Source organism: Leuresthes tenuis, unplaced genomic scaffold (genome assembly GCF_036924035.1).
Source record: "Leuresthes tenuis unplaced genomic scaffold, fLeuTen1.0.hap1 SCAF_5, whole genome shotgun sequence".
Lineage (NCBI taxonomy): Eukaryota > Metazoa > Chordata > Actinopteri > Atheriniformes > Atherinopsidae > Leuresthes > Leuresthes tenuis.
The window spans coordinates 11,131,245-11,154,655 of record NW_027325359.1 but is presented as its reverse complement, the minus strand read 5'-3'; the positions used below and the strand labels follow the sequence as shown (position 1 = coordinate 11,154,655).

Below are 23,411 nucleotides of genomic sequence, written 5' to 3'. Positions count from 1 at the left end.
TTTTATTTTTTATTTTTTTTATGCATCGATTTTTAAAGAGAGCTGAGCTCTACTGATGAGGTGGAGCTGGACAGAAAGAAAGAGGTGACAAATTCATCCCCGACACACCAACCGCGTTGTAGAGTCAGGGGAGAAAATGTTGAACACACACAAACTCAGGTAGGGAAAATATTAAATCTACAAATAAACACAATGGTACCCCCCCACCCCAAAACTATCAGCTTCATGACATGCATACAGCGGCAAACAAGAGCAGTAATTATAGCAGCATACACATTTGGATTTGGCAAAAAAAAAATGTGGCCCCTTTTATAAAGACAAAAATAATATTGAAATTTTAGGTTCGAATAGTCATGTCTGGTCCATCTCACTTGAATTTTAGAGCACACTTGTCAGTCCACAGCGAGTGTTTAAGGTGGTATTTCTGGGTAGCTCAGGAGTAGGTAAGAGCTCCTTCATCCAGCACTACTGCACAGGACGCTTCTACAATGAAATGAGTTCTACTGTTGGTAAGCATTTCTATATTTCTCACATGTTCATCAGTGTTAACACTTGTAACTGGTACCATACATTTGCACATACGATGCCCTCTAAAAAGCTCTAATACACCCAGCTTTACAGCACAGCTTTGTTTAAATAAACTCAAGTTTATGTACATGCAGTGTCAAAAATGCCAGAATACATATTTCTAAGATTTCAAAATGGCATAAGGTTCAATCATACAGATATAACTCTTCAAACCAGCCTCCTACATTGTCGTCCCTGAAGTGTATCTTGAAGTCTAATATCTACTATTAGCTTCTAAAGGGTCTTTCCACAGACGGTGACACTCTCATGTCTTTGCTTACTGCAATAGCTTTCTTCAAGACAATCAAAAATCATGAAAGAAAAGTTTCCATTTCAAAGAGATTAAAGAAAAATAAAAAATCAGACTTAACATTTTCAAGAAACGAGACAGTTGTAGTCTTAGATTAAAAAAATAAATAAACAAGATATAAAGCAATCATCAAAAACTTCAGGGTATTAGTGCTGTTCAGACAGGATCCACTCTGTGTGTCGACCTGAGGGACATTCTGACCCGCCTCACAGTGGGAGGCCCCGGCTTACTTCCCCTGCAGGGGATAAGTTTCTCTGTGCGTCTAGTCTGTCTGACAGCTCAGCTGACAGCTCAACTTAACGAGACACATCCAAGAGTCTGCATCAAAGGCCCAGAGATGAGTTTCCAGAGAGAAACTAGAAGAGACTGAGACCATATGGATTGAACAGTGCAGACCTGGAACCGAGTTTTATGGAGAATCCAATAAAGGCTCAAGAATTTAGTTTCAAACTGTTTAAATGAAATATGAAATGATCAAATGTCTGTCTATAATACAATTTATATTAAAGTCAAATAAAATGATACAAATATTTAAGTACTGAAATAAAAAGAATAAAACGTTTGTCATCAGAAAGATGAAAGCAGGGCTGTGGATGGTTAGGACTAAGCAGGGCTGTGGATGGTTAGGACTAAGCAGGGTGATGGATGGTTTGCTGCAGGCAACGTTGATCGGTACCAGTTCCAAAAAAATCTCGGTTATCCAACCGGAACACCATCGCACTTGATTGGGGGGCTTGGCCGACGGATTCGCGCTATGTCATCAACAAAATCTCAAGTGCTCTGTGAATGTCTTCAAACCACGTGGGGAGAGATTGCAGGAAGCTAGTTTGAAAAACTTTCTGCCAGAATGGTCAGAATTTGCAGGGCCTGTGACCAAAGCCAAAGGTGGCCATTTTTAAAGAGTCAAAGAGCTAAAAATCTGTGACACTCGGCATCATTTTGACTTGCATTTTTCCTTCAGAAGCTGATGGTCTTTTGTTTTGCATTTCTTAAAGCTGTGCAGCAAAACTTCAAAAGCCTTTGGTGTATTTTTCCTTTTGGAGGGTACCGTTGTGAAGTCAAAATGTGAAACCATGGAGCTGTGTTATTTCGTAGGGATAGATTTCCAGATGAAGACCTTAACTCTGAACTCCACCACTATCACCCTGCAGCTCTGGGACACTGCAGGGCAGGAGAGGTCAGATATGTGACTTTACGCCACAGAATCCATTATCAAGCTTAATGAATTATTCAGCTTTTTCTTCTTTACTCGTTAACTACATTTTGCTTATTGCCGGGTTTTAAAATCTTGTTCCTCGTACTGATTGCATTTTCAGGTATCGCAGCATCACTGCGCAATACTACCGAAAGGCTGACGGCATCCTTGCCATGTATGACATAACTCACCCCGCCTCCTTCACTGCGATGAGAGGGTGGATGGACTCTGTCAAGGTGAGCCAGTAGAGTTCTAGTAGATGGTTGGATGTAAAAACATGCAAAACAGTCATTTGAATACAGATGCATGTTATTGAGGAAAGGGTGTAGGAAGAATCTCAGTCAACACAAGTTATCTTAATGGCAAATTAATTTTAAAACAATATTTTGACTCTTCTTTCTAATTTTGAGGTTACTATTTAGATTTCAGGAGACATATGGTAGTACCGGTCAATGCTGCTGCTGTGTGTAAAAAGTAAAAAGTGCATAAAGCAACCTGTTGTGCGTCTGTCCCAAAAGAAGATGCGTGAAGGTACTGTTCTGATGCTACTGGGGAACAAGCTGGACTTGGCAGACGATTACGGCAGAAAAGTGACCACAGCAGATGGTCAGAGGCTGGCGGAGGTGAGGCCCATTTGAATATTCAAACAACATTCTGCAGTGATTCAGTCAAAGCCACGGCTTGATGAAAGTATTGAGCTAAATGTGCGTTTGAATGCTAGAAATTAGCAAAATGTGTGTGTGTTTTTTTTTTCTTTGTCCTCTTGAATTATACAGCAGTACAAGGCGCTGTTTCATGAGTGCAGTGGCAAGACTGGACATAACATGGAAGAAGTGATGACTGACCTGGCTCGGTATGACATGGCATTCCTCTACTGTACATATTATTTTACCTGTACAGCCTTCACATCGTGTCGTTTCTGCAGAATATTTGAATCTGCTGTATTTTGTCTTCACACTTCCTCTTTTCTGGGTTGTTCATTGTTGCCACACCCTCTTTCCACTATTTTGGCCCATAACCTAAAACTTAACCTTTAAGATATCAAATCTGAGCACCAGTTACTCACCTTTGGGGAATCTGGAGCATATATTTTGTCTTTTGAATTGTGGGTATCAGTAATTCATAATCAAAATTACTCTTTACAGACTTGACAGACACAGATTAAGTAAAATTAAGTAATTTAATGATTAGAATTTTAATACCAATTTTGCATTATTTCTAAATTTTAGCTATTATTGACGCTAATGTGCCGTACTTGGAAAAAACTGTTGTGTAGGCTGTCGATCCTCTTGTATTTTAACATGACCATGGGGTGAAAAATGTTTTTCTCAAATCTTCTGGTTTGTTTTACACATAGATTTTCTTCCTTTTTTTTTCCTTTTTGACTTTTCTACAATTTAGGATGTTGGTTACCAGACATGATCAACAATGTGAAGATGCAGTTTTATTGACTGAGGACACTGACAAAAGAGGTTGCTGTGCCTACAGTAAAAAGTAGAGGACAGGCTTCTGGAGAAACCTGTGACTCAAGTGTCGTCCAACACCAACAATGGTTTGATGTGTCCTGAGGTTGCTCATTCTAACACAAAAACAGTGTAATTTATTACTAAATAGTATATTTATTGTTCTCCTTTGTCATGTGTCTATGTTTATAATACTTCCAGTAAAATACATTACAAATGACTTTTTTCGTGGCTTTTTTTTAAGTTACTGAATAATGTTGGCTTGTTTTAAAGCCAGTAAAGCTCATGTTAATATAAAACCAGATGGGGGCAGACAAGCACTCTGTGGAGGTTGTGAAGGGGCGAGCTGCCTGTTGAGCCAAAAGAGGACAGACGCTCAGACGCTTGAGTGGGAGGCTCGGGTCTAACTGTCAACCGAGAACGTACGCTGTTGCAGTTCACCTTCAAACACAGTAGCACAGGGACACTGGGGTTCGTGGAATCTGAAGAGATATTACCCCGATAATCACCATCCAACTGAGGTCCAACGTCTAAAATCAGGTAGGAGTATCTTGGTCTCAACAAAAAGAGAGAGCGTTTTTTTTCCATTACACAGTGAGTTAAAAATAACTTTGAATATGAATATTAGGACTTTTTTTTTTTACAGTCACATTGATCGTATATCTTAAAAGTTTTGTTGTAAACTTTAAGAAGTTTGTGATCTGATATCTCATGTCCCTTTCACCTGTTTTGATTTGTTTGTCTTTGAGATATTCAGTTGTGTATAACCATGATTTCCCATGATGCTCGGAGTCATAAGCTCTCTCAAAATAGAAGCTGAGAAAAGCCGAGTTTCGCATAAAACCACACTGACTAAATCATGAAGTAAACAGTAAAAAACCAACGATGTATCACTGAAGATAGAGGGGATCAGCTTAAGTTACAAAGATGGGCGACATACATCTGTCTGCTGGGTGACATGTGACACAAGTCGTTAAGTATGTTTTACCCACAACATATTTGATTTCATCTGTGAGCTTTTTCCATTGCTCTGCTATAACCACTTGATGCCAGTTTAGAATGAAACACATTCCACTTTCAGTTCACTGTGCAGTCAAATGTCATAAAAATGCAGCAAATGTGACATGTTGTCAGATAAGCTCATTTATGCTGCAGCTGTGTTTGAACTGCACCCAGTAAATCACCTTTTCACACCAAAGGTGGAACTAAAATGCACTGAAAGAGGAAATCTGATATGTAAACAACAGCTAACTACACACCATCAGATACAGCACTCACAAAATAAGACTTTAGCTGGACTTCATGCAAGAGCAGAGGGAGAAGGCTGTGTGATAAAAATACTATGTGAGAGCAGCTTTGGGAGGTATGACCTGCCTTCAAAGCATCTTCTGTTTATTCTCCTCAGCTCCACCACCAAATCCTCAAAAAAAAAACTTTTAGGACCTTTAATATTTGGTAATGCTTCCTGTGTTTGTTTACAGACTACGAATATTAATTTTTTTTCCAGAATGGAAACTCGAGGTGATAAAACTCACACCTGTGGGACAATTTGTCTGAAATATCTACTGTTTCTCTTTAACATTCTGTTCTGGGTGAGTACAGTTTCACAGAAGTTTAAAAAGAAAAAAAGCAGCCTTCCCATCAGGGGCTCTAATGACTGCTGGGATAAATATCAGTGAATTGCATTTGCAACATAATGTTGGTGCTGTCAGTGTGTATTGTGACACTGACAGTGGTTGTCATTGTTAAGAACTATAGTATTTTTTTCTATAGTTGCAATAGCTGAATATGGAGCCAAAATGCTAAAATAATAGCAGATAAATGCTGTGCTTTGGACACAAACCATCTATTTTGCTTTTGTATTTTCCTTACTTCATTAACTTTCATTTCCTTTAGACTTTAACGATAGAGATAAATGTTTGTATGACCAGAGATTTACGTGCATCACATAATGAAAACAAATTTAGCTGTATGTCTCTTGAGGCTCCCAGTGAACGAATGGAGAGTTGTTCTGTTTGCATTATGATCATATTTGAGCAAAGTTATAACTTCCTAAAATCTGAGCATCTGGTTTGAATTGAGCTGATTGCAGAACATTTTGTCAGCTGGCAGGAGGGGCTGTGTTGGCAGTGGGAGTGTGGACTCTAGTGGAAAAGACAGACTACATCAGTTTATTGAACTCCAACCTCTATTCAGCCTCAGCTTACATCCTGATAGCTGCTGGAGTCATTGTGATCGTGACCGGGATGATCGGGTGCTGTGCCACTCTGAAGGAGATGAGGAGTCTTTTGATTGTGGTAAGATGGTCAGTCTCACAAAACACTGCCTGCAACAGAAACTGCTTTTATTACATTTGGATTTCTCCATTTCACTCCAGCAACAAAGTTAATCTGATTATATCAAATCAGAAACCAAAACATGTTTAAGTTCCTGTTTATACCCACACACTGCTGAGGCTGAGTAGTATATTGAAAGTTAATCCTTGGTGACCTTCTGTCTAGTGCAGTCATTGCAGCTCAGTATGCCAGGCGTGTGTGTCAGATATAACAGATAAATTCATGCAGAGTGTATCTTTAAGAGTTTAGATTTAGAGTATGGCTCATGCCAGAGGAATGAGGGGCATCGCAAACGGCTGCTTGGACTGAAGAGAGTGAAAGTGAGGCAGACATTCTCAGAGACAGGATGTCACTCAACAGCAAACCTGCACAAGCTGAAATTTTTCTATCAGTTTTTTTCTATGTCCACATTCCCCCAAGAAACGTTTGTAATGAATAACTACCTGTCCCATATATGAATCACTTATTGTCAGGAGTTTTACTCAGGTTTTTGTTAGGCATGCACAAATGCAGTCATGTGAAATAGGAAGTACAACCTCTTTCATGCAAAGGTTTTACATATTAGATTAATAATATATATGTAATATACTGTATATACAGCCTCAGATGAAAAATACCACATGATGTATCGTACTTCATTTGCTTCAAAACTTAAGAAGCAGTGCATGACAAACTAAGTACAGCCTTACTGTTTTGGTAGCAATTAAAAGAGTGAGGAGCTTATCAAATCAGAAAGTGTGAGCATGTCTATAAAAACTGAAGTTTTGGCAGTTTGCTGGTCTGGTCTGGTCATTCAGGCTTGTGTTGACAACACAATACCAAAGAGGAAAGACACAAATGTTGCTGCCCGTCAATCTGGGAAGGGTCATAAGGCCATTTCCAAACCGTTTGGAGTCCATCATTCTGCAGTGAGAAATATTATTTACAAGTGTAAAACTTTTCACAGCAGTCAATCTTCCCAGGAGTGGGCATCCCAGCAAGTTCATCCCAAGGTCAGAATGTGAAATATTCAGAGACACTGTCAAAAAAAACCAAGAGCTACATCTCAGACAATACAGACCTCACATACTGTAGCATATTAAATGTTAAAGTTTAAGACAATACAGCTAGAAAACAAAAAGTATCCCTTCATTGAAAGAGTTGTGAGGTAAAGCCTCTTATCTTGAAAAGAACATAGTAGCATCCCTTAGGTTTGCAAAGTTATATCTGAACAAACCACTGGACTTCTAGAAACATGTCTTCGATACAGACAAAGTGAAAGTGAGATGTTTGGCCATAAAGCACAGCACCACATTAGAAACTCCTCATAGCAACTCTCAAGCACAGTGGTAGAAGGAGTGATGATTGATTTGGGCTTGCTTTGCACAGAGTCACTGCACCTTGAGTCACTGAGTCCACCAAGAAGTCCTTTGTGTACCAAAGTAATCCAGTCAAAAGCTAAAGCTTGGCCAAATTTGGGTCATATAACAGGACAACGATCCCAAGCACAGCAGCAAATCTACAATAAAATGGCTGAAAAAGGAAAGAATCATGGTGTTGCAATCGTCCAGTCAAAGTCCAGACCTCAGCCTGATTGAAATTCTGTGGTGGGACCTTAAGACGGTATAAACGTGCTGCAAACCTCAATTATCTTAAACAACACTGCAAAAAAGAACTGACCAAAATTCTTCCACAATGATGTGAGGGACTGATAACTGTCACACAAAATGTAATTGCTTCTAGTTACTGCTGCTTTTGGTGGTTCTACAAACTATAAAAGTCATGGGGTGTACTTTGTTTTTCTCCCACTGCTTCTGTACTTCCTACTTTGGGTGACTGTATTTTCAGGTCTAATGTTAGATTCAGACTTTATTTTTTCAATTTAGGCTTATTCATGCATTTCATGTCTTTCCTCTGCAGTATTTGGTTTTGCTGTTCTGTATTTTCCTGGTGGAAATCATTGCTGGTGTCCTGGCTTACATTAACTACCAAGAGGTGAGTAGCATTGCCTCCGGATTTATGCACAATACAAAACAGCAACTGATATCAGTCAAATTTAACAGAATTTTCTGTATTAATATAACACGACCTGCTGATTTTGTCTTTGAAATGCAGTTAGAAAGCCTGCGCTTTTTTATTCTGCTTGTATTGTTTTTCCACCCCCCCCCCCCTCATGTGATCACAAGCACCTTGTTTACCCATCAGTCCTTCTCCAAAGCTAACAATACTCCGCCCAAGTTGCTGCACTCTTCTGTGAGATATGCTCTGCATGCCTTTTTGTGCGTGTTCTTCATTTGTCCTGTTTTTCCATCCTTCTCACGCCTCTCTTTCTTCCTCCTTTTTCTTGCTCCAGTGTTTCCCTTTCTGCCACCAGGTAATTTCCTGCTATGTGTTTCTGTCACAGTTGTTTCCCTAACAGGTCCATATAAAGTTTGAGTTTGTTTTTGCACCTTGTAAGTAAAGCAATGGAAGCTATTTTCACTTTTACAAATTCATGTGAAGAATGCTCCTGTAAACCACAGACCGAGGTCACAAATATTTGCTCATATATTTGGAGTTATCAGCGGTCACTGCTCAGGTAGACTGGAATGTTACAGGGCAGGAATGAAACTTGAGCGCAGGGGCTATTTTTATTGATGGGGGGGGGGGGATATGCCAGTGCCTACACTAAAGAGCTTCTTCTGTCTCACAGCTGGATGCGGAGCTCAAACAGAACCTGCAGGTGACCATGCAGCAGAAATACCAGCAGCCGGGAGAGGAGAGCCTCACGCAGGCTGTGGACAAACTACAACAGGAGGTGTGGAGCAATGATGTTTGGTTCTCTGCTTGTTGCAGGAGATGGCTTAGATGAAAATGAGTTAACATCATAAACTTTCAGGAAGAAACTCAGTGTTAGTCACGGTACTCATTCCTCTTCTTTCGTTTGGTCCGCCCTGTTCTGATTTCCTCTCAGTTTATGTGTTGTGGAAGTTACAACTCCTCAGACTGGACAGACAGTGTGTGGATCCAGGCAGCAGAGAATCACCGGCTGGTGCCTGATAGCTGCTGTAAAACTCCCAGTGAACTCTGTGGCCTCAGGGACCATCCCTCCAACATATACAAGGTTGAGGTGGGAGAAGCTCTCCGCTGACTCTGGATATCTAGATGTTACAGTACAACAAGATTTAAATTCCACTCCTTTTCTTGTGCTCTCAGGGAGGCTGTATCATGAAATTAGAAGAGTTCATCCGGAGTCAGCTATATATTCTCGGGGCAGTTGGCATTGGGATTGCATTTCTACAGGTAAAGCCTTAACCAGTGACCAACATACAAAAATGTTGAACATCTGTTGTAATGTTGTGGAAATTGTGCGCAACTGTGGTATGTATCAGTGTGTGTGAGAACTGACAAGTTCCCTGTTTCTGTTTTCTTTCAGCTTGTGGGGATGATGTTCACTTGCTGCCTTTATCGGAACTTAAAAGAAGATCCATACTAATTTTGGACTCTCTTCAGTGTTTGCTTCGATATTGTACAGCACCATATATTTCCACAGCCTAATCAATGATACTGTGAAGTTATCGTTCCAAATTATGAAATGATAATTTTACGAGTACAAATGCTACAGTCACCATAATGCTGCGGGACAGCACTGCAATTTATGTATCTTCCAGTCAGGGACATGGAGAGTCATAAATTTTTAGCCAAAAACCGAAACAGAGATGAGAAACACAAACAGGCTGTGGATACATTTAAGAGTTCTTTTTTTTCTTTTTTCATGTATCATTATACATTTTCCGTGGACACACCGAATATCTAAGTTATATTATGTTTTTTTGGGGAGCAAATAAAAGACTTGTCATTCCCAATCAATTTCTCAGATACTTATTGTTTTTTCACTTTCAACTTTTGTTCTGAAATTACTGAAGCGGATGTTATTGTCAGCTGACTGCACTTCCTCCTCGCACCGTTTTGCACATATTATTTCAAACGAAGATTCATGAAATGTCGGCAAAACCAACCTGTTTGATTGTGGCGAGTGCTTCTCCTCAAGGTGGGTCAATTTCAGCGTTGGTATTTTTGGGTCAGTGGTAACCGAATTGTTCTCAAATCAGCCATTAATGCGCCCATTAGCTATGGTCAGACAGCGCAATTTGCCACTACTAATTGACACGTTGCCCAGTTTTATGTGGTAAATCTTTGCTTTGTTCTCGCCAGCGTTTAAACTGATGTGTTTTATTCATTCAGGAGTGTCGGCGAAATCTTTCCTACAGAGCTTCAGTCTGTGTAGCACAGCGTTTAATCTCCAAACCGCAACACCCGGGGTAAGAAAAGTGACGTAACTCCGTGATTCGGTTATATTGCGGTGTCCATGGCAACTACATGGGAAGAGCATCAAAAGCTTCAAGTCTTGGTTGTCTTTTGTGCAGCCGGTGGTCTTAAAAGTCCAGTTTAACTACAGAATCGTAAAAGAATAAATGCCAAACGTTAATCATAGGGGAAATGTGGTTGACATTTACTAAGAGACATATTTCAAATAATACTGTGGCCAGCAAAAGTATTCATATCCCTTTGCGTTTTCCCTTCTTTTTTGCTTCATCTCAATACAATCTGTGACTTATATTGATTTCTTTGGATGGGGTTTTATGTTATAGGCCCAAACAAAAGCATTGGTGAAGTGGAAAGAAAAAAGTAAGAACTTCAGGTGTCACCCTGTTGGTTAATTAAGGTCCATCTGTGTGCGATCTAACTGTCAAATGATGTTAAAATATATATACACACACCTATCCTGAAAGGCTCCAGAGTCTGTGACACCACAAGTCAAGAGGTACCACCAAGCAACTGCTGCCATAAGGAGCAAGGAGCTCTCCAAGCAGGTCAGGGACAGAGTTCAGGTTTAGGTAATAAAAAAAAAATATATATATATATATATATATATATATATATATATATATAAATATGAGAAGCTTTGAAAATGCCATCAAAGAGACCAAAGTTACCCCTGAAGGAGCCAGAAAGCTCCACACCAGAGACCAGACACTATAAGCCGTTCATGCCACAGAGCTGAGCTTTATGGAACAGTGACCAGAAAAAAGTGATTGCTTAGAGTGAAAAATAGGAAAGTAAGTTTAGAACTTGAGAAAAGGCATGTTTGGAACACCCTTCCAAACAAATGGCACATTGGCTAAATTGAACGATTAAGAAAAACTCAAAAATCCATTTTAATTCCTGGTCGTAAGGCAGAAAAATGGGAAAAACGCCAAGGGGAATGAATACTTGAATGAATAATGAATACTTTTGTCTTGGCGACTTGCAACTTAATTTAAAAGGTTTAAGTGCTGGTCAAAAGAAGATCGCCACATCACTAATAATTCTATGATCACAGTTTGTGTCGGCTTTGCATTTACACCCTTGCTACTTGTGACTATATTACAAAATATGTTTTTCCTAAAATCCTAATAGCCACAAATTTCAAATAATACAAGCTTCTTTTTGACATCTAAGAAATCACTGACATCAATTTTTAGATGAAGCCAACCTCTTGTAGTTATCAACCTTATATTATCCTCCCTTATGCCTGCTGCTGTATTCTTTTGACTTGCAGGGGAAGCCAATAGACTTTGTGGGAGTTGACGATAGCACAGCTAGATGGGTGCAGGACTTCAATTTGAAATCCTATGCAACACCGGCCAAACTGGAATCTATAGATGGTAAGAATATTAATTTCCTCGACATTTAGCTTCATCTGCTGCTTGCTGGACTTTGTGTTACATCATGACAACCTTTCCAAGGTGCCAGATACCAGGCGCTGCTCATCCCGGACTGCCCTGGGGCTCTAAATGATCTGGCACACAGCGGCTCACTGCACCGCATTCTTACACAATTCATCTCTCAGCACAGTGAGTATAAGGCCCATCTTTAAAATCTTTGTCCTTTGCAGCAGCATACATACAGTATATATCGTCCCGTCCCCCCCCCCCTCTGTTTGCAGAGCCTATGTGTGCCGTGGGACAGGGAGTTTCAGCACTGTGTTGTGCCACTGAAGAGCAGAAGTGGATTTTCAGCGGTTACAGCCTAACAGGGGTTAGCCATCTTCAAAACATCTCTTGGAGAATACAGTCCAATACATTTAACCAGACAGTTTGCATGTGTTCCCTGCACCCAGTAATTAGAACTGTTTCTTTCAAAAGCCATCAGTGTTTGAACTGGTGCGGGAGCCTGACTTTGCCAACCTGCCCCTGATTGTGGAAGATTTTGTAAAGGACAGCGGCGGATCATACACAGGTGAGCTGACCTTCACGTCACACAGAAAACGAATACCTAATTATTGTTTCTAAATCCGTTTCATGTTTATCTCCGTTTGCAGCAAGTCAAGAAGACGCTGTGCACATAGTCGTAGACAGACACCTAATAACTGGACAGAATATGCAGTCGACATCGCTTGCTGTAAATAATCTAATTCTGCTTTGTAATGCCAAATAAACCCAAGTCTATGTCTCTGTAATGAAGCATTTATTTTGAACAACTAATAGTAGATGCTTGCTCAGATGTTTGGCACAGTTGCAGCTTGTCACTCATGTTATAAATGAAATCAGAAGTCTTGATGTTGGATGAATCTGCTCCGTAAATGCAGATGATTTCTGGCTTTCGCTCATAAACTCTTAAGTCCCTGGAACAAGAACAGAACCCCTGCGGTTTAACTTCACCTGTTGATGATGACGCTGATGCGTGACTGTGCTTTGATGATTCTGTACAAATTACATCAGAAAAGAAAAATAAAACCTCCTAAAGTACACACTGTTTGCGTCGAGTACCTTTTAGAAATCAACAAGCCCCCGGCTTCGTTCACACAGACCAGATTTCTCAACACTTTCATGACCCTCAAACAAGTTGAGTATTAACTAAAAATCTGTCAAGGCTGAGTTCACTTCGGTTCAAAAAGGAGAAAGAAGGAAAAGAAAAACAAGAATGGCAAAAAAAAAAAACGATGCTGCCTTTATAATCTTCACCAAGAAGTCCAGCACTCATAGCAGATCATAGAAATAATCCAGTCCTTGTCCCAGTTCCCATAAGGAAATTCCTGTTCCCAGTTCAGTTGCTAAAGAGATCCTCGAGTGGATCGACTGTAAAATAAGTAGAACATTATTAATCATCTCATAACTGCAGAGATAAGACTCTTATGTTGTCCAGACTCAACAGATGTTGTGTTTTACCTTCAGTGATGGATAGTACACCACATGCTTCACTGCGTTGTTCCTGGCATGAAAAGGAGAGAGGCTCTTTGGTGAGAGAGGAGCTCCTGGGAGCTTTGGATTTCAAACCATATTTTGCCTTTTTAATGTGTTATTCAACAGGTACCTTTTGTAGCTGAAATAATGCTCCGCAGAATATTCATCCCAAAAGATTTTTGGCCTGTGTTCTCGCAAAATCTCAATGTACCTGCAGGAAACCGTGGACAAGTGGAGAGTGTTGAAGCCCTACAAGCCCTTCTCACAGATGGAAATCACTGATTTAAAAAAAGAAGGAATAGTTTTTAAGAATAGGACTGTGTCTAAAAGCAGTCCTTAATATGTTGCTTTATTTTTACTGTCAGAAAACACTTAAAAGTGTCACACACTCAGGTTCTGTTTGCATTTAAATTTTTTGCCCTTCAGCCTTGAGAAATGCTTCACAAGACACAGGCCGGTATGTTACATGGGCCACACTTGAGTCAAATATCTGATGGCGATTAGATCATCACCTTCCGTCTTTAAGGGTGAAGGAAAAAGAGCTTCCAACAAATCTATTCTGTGTGTGTTCGACACATTTAAAATAAAAAGTACTTTCTGATCAGATCTCAATTCTCACGTGGAACACAAGTGTGCACCACTTTCTGTAAGCAACTCCACAACATAATGCATACACAGATGCAAACAACAACAACTGCTGAGCATCTCTACATAAAGCAGCTATTACGCAAAATGATTAAATGCACACAGTATTTCACTGGTAGTCAAAGTTTTATCTTACCTCCCCCCCAGGATTGGCTCCGTTCCCTGACTTGCAAAATCAATGCCGTACAAATTGAGTCCAAGCAGAATCTTTTGCCTCCACTGAGGGTTGGGAGCAAGCTGGAGAACACAGTCTCTGACCCAGGGCAGAGGAGAGCTCGGGCCCGGCCTATAGAAACAATTACAAAAGACATAGATCAGGAGACTGTCTGCGTTAATGTTGTGGATTCTATTGTTGTGGTCTGTCAACGTCTCTTGCCTAAACTTTTAAGCAAACCCTCGAGCCTTTGGCCTCACCTGGCACCGCTGGAGTAGTCATACGTCATGAGGCTGAAACCATCAACAGCAGGGGCCAACTGCTCAAACTCCTCCCTGCCAAACATCCCTGGCTGTCCCGTGCTGATAATTATAGAAAAGAGAAACGTTTATTCTGCACCAACAGTGGCAATCTTCTCTTTTTACATTTATAATTGGTGTGTATAAAATGATTTCATTCACCTTGTCACAGCTGGTGGGACAACAAGAATGCAGTCTAATCTTTTGGATTTCAAAGTCTCACATATGTGTTTCACCAGATGAACCAGCTCCCTGCATTTGGAAACAGATCAGAAATATTTGATTACAGTTCAATATGAGACAAAGACCTCATTTCTGAGTTTCCTCTATAAGTCGTAACGGTACAACTCACTTTCTTTTGTTGCCTCCTAGCTGGCTCCAAAGCTCCAAAGTAAAGCCATCGAAACCTTCGGTCTGAAAGTATTTATGTCAGAGTGAACTAACAACACAATGTCGCAGGGGAGTTAAAGACAAACACATCATTTAATTACCTTTGCAACATCAACCAGCTCACTTGCAAGCTCCTCAATTTCATCCTCACTCCCCAGCACGCTCATGTAGTCCTGATAGGACCAGCCGTCAAATAACAGACGAGGCACTGATGGTTAAAAAAAAAAAGGAAAAGAAAAAAAGAGGAGAATAATGATGGAACCGTCTGATCCGAAGCCACTTACACTGACCCATATTAATAGATCACACCTACTCACCCATCTTGACTTTCTTGTTGGACTTGCGAACAGCTTTCACCCAGCCTAAGAAGACAAAAAGATCATTTCATCTCATGTATACCAATAAAAGTTCCCATTTGACAGTGAGTGCAGGGGCTCGTCTACCAGGGTCGTGATCGTGGAGCCCCGTCACGTCAAAGGTTTCAGGTCCTCGTCGGCGAAGCTGAAGCCACACTGGAGACACCGACGTAAGTTTAGAGCCAAACGTCTTGGCAACGTCATAACCGTGAGAATTCCACTGCCAGGTGGAAGAGACACAGAGATTAAATGTTCACCCTTTGAGGATGAGCTTGAAGGCGATAGCTGCAGCACATTATTGTTATTTTTGTGGCAAGTATCTGACATTATTGCTTGAAAAAGGAAAAGAAAATGCCCACGGTTAAACAGTTAATTTGCAAAGAATTACCATTAGGTGACATATAAAGAGGGACTTTTGCCATAAAACATTGCAATATTGCAAAATAGCAAATATATTCTGCAAATTCAGATTCATGAGCCTCGAAGCGTAGTTTTCAGTGCACTTTAAAACATCTGCATCATTTAATGATGTGATAACAGGAGCACCAAAAAGTGTAGCAGAGGGCATGACTTACAGGTGTGACATATCCAAGCACTGGACCTTGAAATGTCCTCTTGATCTGAGTACAGTGTCTCTTTTCCTCCCTCACAATGTCTTTCCAGTGCAGATCTGCCACAACAAGACCTCTGTCCAACACAGACAACTCAGCTGGAGATGTCTAAACAGCGAGATACAGGACGAGAAAAGTAACAAGTGAGTATAGAGTCTTGCGTGTCCCTCTGACAAGCACAGATCATGGCAATGCACAGGTGGAGCCCAGTAGGTACCCACCTCAGCGTCTGCTTTCTGCGACTTCTTTGCATCCGTTTTAGAAAGAGTGGCTTTGGTCAGCCAACAGCACGAGATGGCATGCAGCAATATTAACGTCGTTTTCATTTCCGAAAAAAAAATCTGTGGAAACGTGCTGTTAAATAAAAACCATCTGGTTTAGGTCTACAGGTTGTGTGCAAGTGTCTCCTTCCTGCCTGACTGAGATGTGGCAGATTAAAAACCAGCATATCCTCCTTCTGAGGTCGGAAATCGCACGGTGCAACGATCCCAAACGGCCCGGCTTGTATCCATACCTCTAAAACATATACATATATAAAAAATGTGATCAATAACGTAGCTTTGACTGACACTGGTTAATGGCTATTAGACAGACAACTTAGCTCAGCGTGTTGGAGGGCTGTCAACGAAACTGGGTAACTTCCGCATTTAGTGTTTTTCAAAATAAAGCTTGTGAGTCAGATGTGAGAGCGGAGGTCATCCGTGCCGATAGGTGGTGGTGTGGCCAACATGTAAACCGGATGACAAAAACAAGGAAAACAACAGAAGTAGAGCAAACCTACTGGCGAGACACAAGGTGCAATGTGACAGGAACATTTAACTAACCTTATATTTATTCTTAGTGTCCTGTGGTCTTCTGGTTACTCAGATATTTCGGTAAGTCAGTTGCTAACTGATTTTAGTTGTGTTAGCTAGCATGTCGGTAGCTTTTAACTTGAACTGCCATTCAACCAGTAAGCAGTTGCCATAAACATTTATTCACAGTCTAATGCTTTTCACAGCTTATTTTCTCATGTACTAGCCTCCAAAGTCAACTCCGGGGTGAATGTCATAATAACGCATTTGTGGAAAAGCCTGGAGATGCTCTTTGTGTTATGGTGGAATATGAATGATTTGTGTAAAACCTCAATGAAGTATGTATCTAAACCGATATGCAACAATATTCCACAATGGTAAAAGGCACATAATTATTTAGTTTTGAATTATATAAATACTTTTTTTTTGTTGTGTATGAAGGATTTTGTTGTATCTGCATTGTGCAAGTAAATCAAAAGGAAGAAGTCCTCTAAAAAAAAGTAAATATACATAAAAATAAATTAAATCTACAAGACCTGCTGTATTGGAATGTACAAAGGAATAATATTTAGATGTGAATATGGTAAAGCATCTGTTGGTTACTTACTTTAAAACTATTACTTTGCTTCGCAGGTTTTCTGAAATGGTGTCTTAAATATGTGAATGAGATTTCTATCCTCTCATTTGCATAAATACGCCAACATGTTGTTCTGGGAAACATTTATGTCTTTGTTTTATTGTTAAATTAATCCATTTATTTATTTTTTCTATCCAGAGTGATGGCTGTGGAAAAATTTGTGTCCAAGACTCTCGAGCTTCTGCAGGAAGAACGGGAGGCTGAAATTGAGGAAACCAGGTAGGAACTGTAAATCTTTATGAGAAGGAGGGGAAACCCGGCAATTTGTTTTGTGGATTTTGGCCGAAACAGACAAAGAAAGAGAGTTTAGAAAATTCAAGTTATTTTGAGTTTAACTCGGTGGTGTTTGCCATAGAGTCCTATGCACCACAATGCCATTTGATAAAGTCCATGGTGGGAAATGCACACTTTCAAATATTAAAGCTTTTTTAATTCAGGTTTTATGTCCATGCCCAACCAAATGGACCAGTTGTTTCCAAAGAGCTGCTTATGATAGCAAGATTTTTTAATCTTTTAATAACTAGGCTGGATATTTAATGCAGATAGTCCAATCTCTCCTAACATTGTTTTTGTAAAATCAGAAAAGTTGTAGCAACGTTCCACGAGAATCTAAAATGTAATTACAGACCTGAGTGTGGTTCAGGTGAACGTCTCGCTGTAGAGTTTATTACACAGCAGATGCAGTAGAGAGGGGCTGTACACCAAGTGCTTGCTGAAAGAGAATCTTTGGGTTTCGTTCTACTGTAAAGTCTTGACATTACTATGTAAAAATCCCGCATATTGACATTTGGCACCTCATAGATAAAAACTTGATTAAATGGGGCGTCTTTGCATACACAGAAACTAAATTGGGTATATTTTGCTTGGTTAACACAGCAGAAAGCAGAAATGATGCTTTGACAATACTCTAGAGCCATAGAAGATATTATTATGTGTGAAATTGATGACAAGTTCATTTTGTGCCTTCAGGATATGGCAGGAAAACATATCTCTGAAGGAACTTCAGAATAAAGGAGTTTGCCTGCTGAAACTGCAGATAGGAAGTCAGTCCACAGGCCTGTACGGTCGCACAGTTGTCACCCTCGAGCCAAGAAAGCATCTTGGTTTTTTATCTCTTCCGAGCAACGGCTTTGGGCCAGGTGAGATGGAGGGCTACGCATCAGTGTGACTGGGGCTTTGGTTTCATGTTTCGCTGCCTGTGAGTGACATGTCTTTTATTTCAGGTGATATAGTTGGCTTGTATGACATTTCTGGATGCACGGCAGCCTCCCAGATCTGCACAGGGATAGTAACGAGAGTCAGCCAGGCATCAATAAGTGTGGCATTTGATGATTTGAAGGATGGCGTCAGTCTTGACACGGATGCTTTTTACAACATCTTGAAATTAGCCAATGATGTCACTTACAAAAGGATGAAGCGGTAAGCGGCTTCTGTAATGTAAAATGTCACAGATGGTGTATCATTTTAGCATTGGACTATCTTGTTTTTACGCTGTGTTTTGTGCTTGTAGGGCCTTGAATACACTGAATGGATACAGCAACGGGCCAGCTGCCAATGTGATAAATGTTCTCTTTGGGGACTCACAACCATCTTCTCAGTCACAGCCGAGTAAGTATGTGTTGTCTTTGGAAAGAAAAAAGAAAAAAAAAGGCCCTCTCGCTGATCTGAACAGCTAAAAGTCATGTACGGATTTCACAAACTATAAATCAAATCTGTGTATGTTTCTGTTTCGTTTCATCAGATGAAGTTGAGTTCTTTAACTCGGACTTGGACGATTCCCAAAGAGAAGCTGTGTCCTTTGCTCTTTCACAGAGAGAACTGGCTGTGATTCACGGACCTCCAGGCACAGGAAAAACCACCACTGTGGTGGAGATCATCCTGCAAGCGGTCAAACAAGGCCAAAAGGTGCTAAAAGTCCCGTTCATCTTCAGATATGAGAATACATGTGTTACTGGATTTGATTGTTTTGATAACTGGCCTCTGGTGACTGTGCAGGTCCTCTGCTGTGCCCCATCAAACGTTGCTGTGGATAATTTAGTGGAAAGGTTAGCCCGGCGCAAGGCTAAGGTCCTGAGATTGGGTCACCCTGCCAGACTGCTGGAGTCTATCCAGAAACACTCACTGGATGCCATCCTCGCTCAGAGCGACAATGCAAATATCATCGCTGACATCCGCAAAGATATTGACAAAGCATTTGTGAGTAATGCACAGTGTACTCCTTCTAGGATTTCCCTTTAGAGCTGTCTGAAATCATTTGCTCTCTTTCAAGATGGGGATGAGGAAGATGCAGGAAAAAGGAGAGCGGGTGAACTTTAAACGAGAAATAGGGGAGCTGAGAAAAGAGCTGAAAAACAGGGAGGCAACGGCCATCACCCAGATCCTGAAGGGTGCTGACGTTGTGATGTCAACCAACACTGGTCAGTAGAGGGAAGAAAATGTCATTGAGTTGTAGCAGAGATGATGAAAGGCAATCAGAGAGCACTTGTCTCTATCTGCAGGTGCTTGTGATGACGGGCCTCTGAAGTTCCTGCCAGCAGAGCATTTTGACTGGGTGGTGATAGATGAGTGTGCTCAGGCCCTGGAGAGCAGCTGCTGGATCGCCCTGCTCAAAGCACGCAAATGCATTCTGGCTGGAGACTACAAGCAGTTACCACCTACTATCAAATCACAAACGTAAGAAGTTGTCATATTTGAATAACATTCAAAATGTTGCATTTGTCCTGTGACAATATACATACATGTGTGTGTGTGTGAGTGAGATGAGTAAGGAAGTTGCTTCATTGGTCACAGAAAGAAGCTTATTTTAAACAATTTAGCCGTATAATCAATTTTTTATGTCCTTAAAATCAGGGCTGCATCAAAAGGCTTGTCTCTGAGTCTCATGGAAAGGATTATCCAGATGTACGGAGACTCAGTGGTCCGTATGCTTACAGTCCAGTACCGCATGAACGATGCCATCATGGACTGGGCCTCCAAAGAAATGTACCAGGGGAGACTAACTGCTCACAGTTCAGTGGAGAGACACGTATTAAAGTGAGTGTCCTCAAAGTTGTGGAAAATACCTCATGCTAGCGTCTTACTGCATGGACTGCTTAATATGTTCCAACAGAGATCTACCAGGCGTCGCCTGCATTGAAGAGACGAGCTCTCCGCTTCTTCTGATCGACACTGCAGGCTGTGGTCTGAGTGAAATGGAGGTCCCTGACGAGCAGTCCAAAGGCAACCAAGGTGAGGACATGTTTAAAAAGAAAAGTACGACTGAATGGTTTCACTGATTGGATGGTGTGATGTTTAACGGTGTGTTTGCGGTTTCCTCAGGTGAGGTAGACATCGTGGAACTGCACATTAAAGCCTTGACAGGAGCTGGGGTTAAAGCCAAAGACATTGCTGTTATTGCGCCGTACAATCTCCAAGTAAGTCACAGACTTATTATCACGATAGATTAAAGGCCCGGTGATGAGGTCATTGATGAGAACAAATACAACAACACTAATATGAAATGCTGCTTAAAATCCAATCTGGGTTTTTAGTTTACATTTGAAAGGATCAGTGTGTTCAACAGGTGGGGTTTTCCAACAGCATCGCTAAATCTGATCTGAGGAGCATTCTCAGCCCATAAACCAAAAACGTTTCTGGGAAGTTGTCTGGTGCAAGGCCATTTGATGATTTATGACCTAATTCAAGAATTTAAGAAACCGGATGAAAACCAAAAAATGGCCAGTGTAAAAGCTTCAGAGTAGATGCAGTCTACATAGGGAATTGACTGCATTTATACAGCACTTCTTCAGTCTTATTGATCGCTCAAAGCTCTTATACAGCATAAGATATAGTTAAAAATTCCCATGCTTTCATACAGTACTACAGATTTTATATGCTGTGTGTGTTTTTTTTCTCACACACTGATAATGCATTGGAAGCAAACTGAAGTCCAGAGTCTTGTCCAAAGGTGCATCATCCCATGGACCGGGGAAGCTGTGGATCAGACCAATGACGTTCCAATTGGCAGATGACTGCCCTATCTCATAAAGCACAGACTCTCAGGAGCTGTGGTCAGCATTCATTTAGCAGAGTTTTTGAAGTAGTAGAGGCTGATTTTATTGTATTCTTTGCTATATTAGAGATGAGGGCATTGCAGTAGTTCAGCCTCCTGGTGTGCATTAGCTCTCTGTTTTGGTCAGAGAAAGAAGTAGCTTCACACTGGACCTTGATATTCAAACCTGATTCATTGGTTCTTGATTTGTGTATTTGGGGCCAGTTTCTTTTTGAAGTCTTTGAACCGATAGTCAATGATTCTCTTTTATCCCTCGCTGGGTTGTAAGAAAACACATGTTAAGTGACTTAGAGGCAGAAAGTTTAAGATGTTTTTAATCATGTTCATGTTTGATCATGATAGTTTCTACCTCGACATTTTCTAATGGCTGATGCTGATGACTTGTGCTATCTGTCTTTTCAGCCTGCGTAAGCTTTGTGTGACTCTGATGCATCTTTAGCTGAGCTGATGCGGCTATCTTGGACAGGACGCTCTTATAAAAGAGCTCTTTGATTTCTTGACAAGGTTGAATGATGTAGCTTCAATGCTTTTGTTTTTATAAAGGTTGATCTTCTGCGTCAGAAACTTTCTGCGCGTCACCCGGAGCTGGAGATAAAGTCAGTGGATGGATTTCAAGGCAGAGAAAAGGAAGCTGTTGTGTTGTCTTTAGTTCGGTCCAACAGAAAAGGTTATGTCTCAATCTGACATTGTGCTGATTGTATCAAGCCATTAGCGTGTCCTGCATTGTTATATTTCTAAACGTGTTTGTTGATTTCTTCCTTCCAGGCGAAGTTGGATTTCTGGCAGAGGACAGAAGAATTAATGTTGCCGTAACACGTGCAAGACGCCACATTGCTGTTGTGTGCGACACACAAACCGTTGGGAATCATGATTTCCTGAAATCCCTGATCAGTCACATGACTGAATTTGGAGAGGTCAGAACTGCATTCGAATACCTTCCGGATATCGTACCACAGAACTACACCCGTGACCACAAAGACACCAAGACCACATCTTCCAGCACCTCCACATCTACCAAAGACAGGGCCAGTGGTCCGCCGTCCAGTAAGGCCAAACTAGGACAGAAGAAAGCCACTGGTGACAGCAGTAAGAAAAGTACTGCTGGTTCTCAGAAGCACACAAAGTCCCACACATCAGCTCTGACAGAGCACGAGCAGAACAAGAGCAGATACACTGAGATCAGAGAGCAGGTGGAGAACTTTATGAAGGACGTAAATCGGAGTGATTTACAGTTCCCATCATCGTTTAACTCCCACGACCGGCTGTTGGTCCACCAGATCGCTGAAGAGCTGGGCCTCAGTCATGACAGCAAAGGAGAGGGCAGCGACAGATGCATCACTGTGGCCAGGCCTGTGAAATCGACACCGACTGTGGAGCCTTCTGAAGAAGAAACCCAGGTAGAGGAAACGGCCCCACCTGTGCAAAGTGAACCGTCGTGTCAACCTTCATTGGACCTGAAAAGTTTGCATTTGGAGAGAATGAAGAGGGAGCAGCAGAAAAGGGAAGAAATCGCCAAACAAAAAAAGCTTCCGAATGTTGCTCCAGCTCAGGGCCAGCCAACAAAGAAGGCCAAAGGTTCGTGTCAATAACATCTGACAGAAGCGGTTTCTTATACAACTGCTCACTATTCACTGTTTTTTTTTGTTTTTTTTACTCCCAGGAAAGAACAAAACGAAGGCCGGGGCCTGCGGCATCGCTGCTGCCGCTGCTCCAGATGACGACTTTGACGCTCTCATCAGCGCTGTCGTGAAGGCTGACAGTGTTTGTAGTTATGTCAAGTGTAAAGCATCTGTGTTAACCCTGGGTCAGCTTTGTTTGTTCTGCAACAGGCAATATTGTCTCAGTCATCATATACCAGAGGTAAGAGGCAGAGATCGACCGATCGGCAGTTGGTTTAGTTCTGTTTGTGACATTTACCAGAAAATGAAACCTCACGAAAGAGAGTCTGTTCTACTGTTCCCCAAAGAAATCTGAACGCCATGTTCTAAAAACGTTTTAGGTTCATGGATGTGGAGACAAGGCCAAGTCGCACGCCCGGATGAGAATAAGCAAAGAAGGCGTTCTTTATGCTGGGAGCGGGACGAAAGACAAATCCGTGGACCCCAATAAGAAGGCTCATCTGCAGAGAAAACTGGATTCTAGACTTAAAGATATGGCATCACAAAGGAAACCAAAGAACAAGGAGAAGGACAGTTAATGACACAACATCAACTCTGCAATGTAACAAATGTTAAAACTTTATTCTGAATAAGATAAAACTTCTTTTCAAGTGTTTGATGAAAACTACTCCTGTGACCTCCATCGTATAATGTGATGTCATAGCATGCTGCTGAGTGTCACGTGTGAGACAGATTACAGGCATTACAACTACAACATGCAGCTTGTTTCTGTGGGCCACCATGGTTGCAGCACACACCTC

At 41.1% G+C, this 23,411-nt stretch overlaps 5 protein-coding genes across 8 annotated transcripts; 4 read left to right on the top strand and 1 right to left on the bottom strand.

Annotated features, from left to right (window-relative positions):
- The first annotated feature begins 1,647 nt into the window (after positions 1-1,647).
- Positions 1,648-3,755, top strand: LOC140307181 (EF-hand calcium-binding domain-containing protein 4B-like). The gene is made up of 5 exons (XM_072385947.1): positions 1,648-2,054; positions 2,194-2,308; positions 2,591-2,695; positions 2,849-2,925; positions 3,474-3,755. Exons 1-5 carry the CDS (start codon positions 1,951-1,953, stop codon positions 3,568-3,570), a joined length of 498 nt encoding a protein of 165 aa, XP_072242048.1. The 5' UTR covers positions 1,648-1,950; the 3' UTR covers positions 3,571-3,755.
- Positions 3,756-3,823: 68 nt separating this feature from the next.
- Positions 3,824-9,663, top strand: cd151 (CD151 molecule). Of its 4 annotated transcripts, XM_072385943.1 has the most exons (9): positions 3,826-4,075; positions 5,043-5,127; positions 5,641-5,832; positions 7,771-7,845; positions 8,204-8,224; positions 8,543-8,647; positions 8,804-8,959; positions 9,046-9,132; positions 9,266-9,663. In XM_072385943.1, exons 2-9 carry the CDS (start codon positions 5,044-5,046, stop codon positions 9,323-9,325), a joined length of 780 nt encoding a protein of 259 aa, XP_072242044.1. In that variant the 5' UTR covers positions 3,826-4,075; position 5,043; the 3' UTR covers positions 9,326-9,663. The 4 variants fall into 4 exon arrangements, with proteins under 4 accessions (XP_072242042.1, XP_072242044.1, XP_072242041.1 ...); XM_072385941.1 differs by having other exon boundaries at positions 3,824-5,127; positions 8,804-8,953; XM_072385940.1 differs by having other exon boundaries at positions 3,826-5,127.
- Positions 9,664-9,745: 82 nt separating this feature from the next.
- On the top strand, positions 9,746-12,754 carry gatd1 (glutamine amidotransferase class 1 domain containing 1). Its single transcript, XM_072385945.1, has 7 exons — positions 9,746-9,880; positions 10,075-10,151; positions 11,432-11,537; positions 11,619-11,726; positions 11,819-11,910; positions 12,018-12,111; positions 12,194-12,754. The coding sequence occupies exons 1-7, from the start codon at positions 9,832-9,834 to the stop codon at positions 12,307-12,309; spliced, it is 642 nt and encodes a 213-aa protein (XP_072242046.1). The 5' UTR covers positions 9,746-9,831; the 3' UTR covers positions 12,310-12,754.
- Positions 12,323-16,167, bottom strand: chid1 (chitinase domain containing 1). The gene is made up of 12 exons (XM_072385944.1): positions 15,732-16,167; positions 15,475-15,618; positions 14,987-15,119; positions 14,861-14,905; positions 14,645-14,751; positions 14,506-14,567; positions 14,316-14,405; positions 14,115-14,216; positions 13,837-13,986; positions 13,186-13,266; positions 13,041-13,083; positions 12,323-12,950 (listed from the first exon to the last, which is right to left on the bottom strand). Exons 1-12 carry the CDS (start codon positions 15,834-15,836, stop codon positions 12,852-12,854), a joined length of 1,161 nt encoding a protein of 386 aa, XP_072242045.1. The 5' UTR covers positions 15,837-16,167; the 3' UTR covers positions 12,323-12,851.
- Positions 16,168-16,251: 84 nt separating this feature from the next.
- Positions 16,252-23,365, top strand: ighmbp2 (immunoglobulin mu DNA binding protein 2). Its single transcript, XM_072385936.1, has 16 exons — positions 16,252-16,385; positions 17,080-17,160; positions 17,911-18,080; positions 18,165-18,360; positions 18,452-18,549; positions 18,683-18,846; positions 18,937-19,137; positions 19,211-19,358; positions 19,440-19,614; positions 19,792-19,974; positions 20,051-20,169; positions 20,260-20,354; positions 21,536-21,659; positions 21,758-22,567; positions 22,653-22,852; positions 22,992-23,365. Exons 2-16 carry the CDS (start codon positions 17,084-17,086, stop codon positions 23,187-23,189), a joined length of 2,958 nt encoding a protein of 985 aa, XP_072242037.1. The 5' UTR covers positions 16,252-16,385; positions 17,080-17,083; the 3' UTR covers positions 23,190-23,365.
- The last annotated feature ends 46 nt before the right edge of the window (positions 23,366-23,411 follow it).

Bases quoted from the DNA above. Each gene is read 5' to 3' on its own strand.
- LOC140307181 (XM_072385947.1), top strand. From the start codon at position 1,951: ATGGAGCTGTGTTATTTCGTAGGGATAGATTTCCAGATGAAGACCTTA. The intron at 2,309-2,590 runs GTGAGCCAGTAG...CTGTCCCAAAAG, and splicing joins GGTGGATGGACTCTGTCAAG to AAGATGCGTGAAGGTACTGT. The intron at 2,926-3,473 runs GTATGACATGGC...TCTACAATTTAG, and splicing joins GTGATGACTGACCTGGCTCG to GATGTTGGTTACCAGACATG.
- cd151 (XM_072385940.1), top strand. From the start codon at position 4,660: ATGTTGTCAGATAAGCTCATTTATGCTGCAGCTGTGTTTGAACTGCAC. The intron at 5,128-5,640 runs GTGAGTACAGTT...ACATTTTGTCAG, and splicing joins TCTTTAACATTCTGTTCTGG to CTGGCAGGAGGGGCTGTGTT. The intron at 7,846-8,203 runs GTGAGTAGCATT...TTCTTGCTCCAG, and splicing joins CTTACATTAACTACCAAGAG to TGTTTCCCTTTCTGCCACCA.
- gatd1 (XM_072385945.1), top strand. From the start codon at position 9,832: ATGTCGGCAAAACCAACCTGTTTGATTGTGGCGAGTGCTTCTCCTCAA. The intron at 9,881-10,074 runs GTGGGTCAATTT...TTATTCATTCAG, and splicing joins GGCGAGTGCTTCTCCTCAAG to GAGTGTCGGCGAAATCTTTC. The intron at 11,727-11,818 runs GTGAGTATAAGG...CTCTGTTTGCAG, and splicing joins ACAATTCATCTCTCAGCACA to AGCCTATGTGTGCCGTGGGA.
- chid1 (XM_072385944.1), bottom strand. From the start codon at position 15,836: ATGAAAACGACGTTAATATTGCTGCATGCCATCTCGTGCTGTTGGCTG. The intron at 13,267-13,836 runs GTAAGATAAAAC...GGTTTCCTGCAG, and splicing joins GAGCCAATCCTGGGGGGGAG to GTACATTGAGATTTTGCGAG. The intron at 13,084-13,185 runs GTACCTGTTGAA...TTTTCATGCCAG, and splicing joins CATTATTTCAGCTACAAAAG to GAACAACGCAGTGAAGCATG.
- ighmbp2 (XM_072385936.1), top strand. From the start codon at position 17,084: ATGGCTGTGGAAAAATTTGTGTCCAAGACTCTCGAGCTTCTGCAGGAA. The intron at 18,550-18,682 runs GTAAGTATGTGT...TCGTTTCATCAG, and splicing joins ATCTTCTCAGTCACAGCCGA to ATGAAGTTGAGTTCTTTAAC. The intron at 20,355-21,535 runs GTAAGTCACAGA...GTTTTTATAAAG, and splicing joins TTGCGCCGTACAATCTCCAA to GTTGATCTTCTGCGTCAGAA.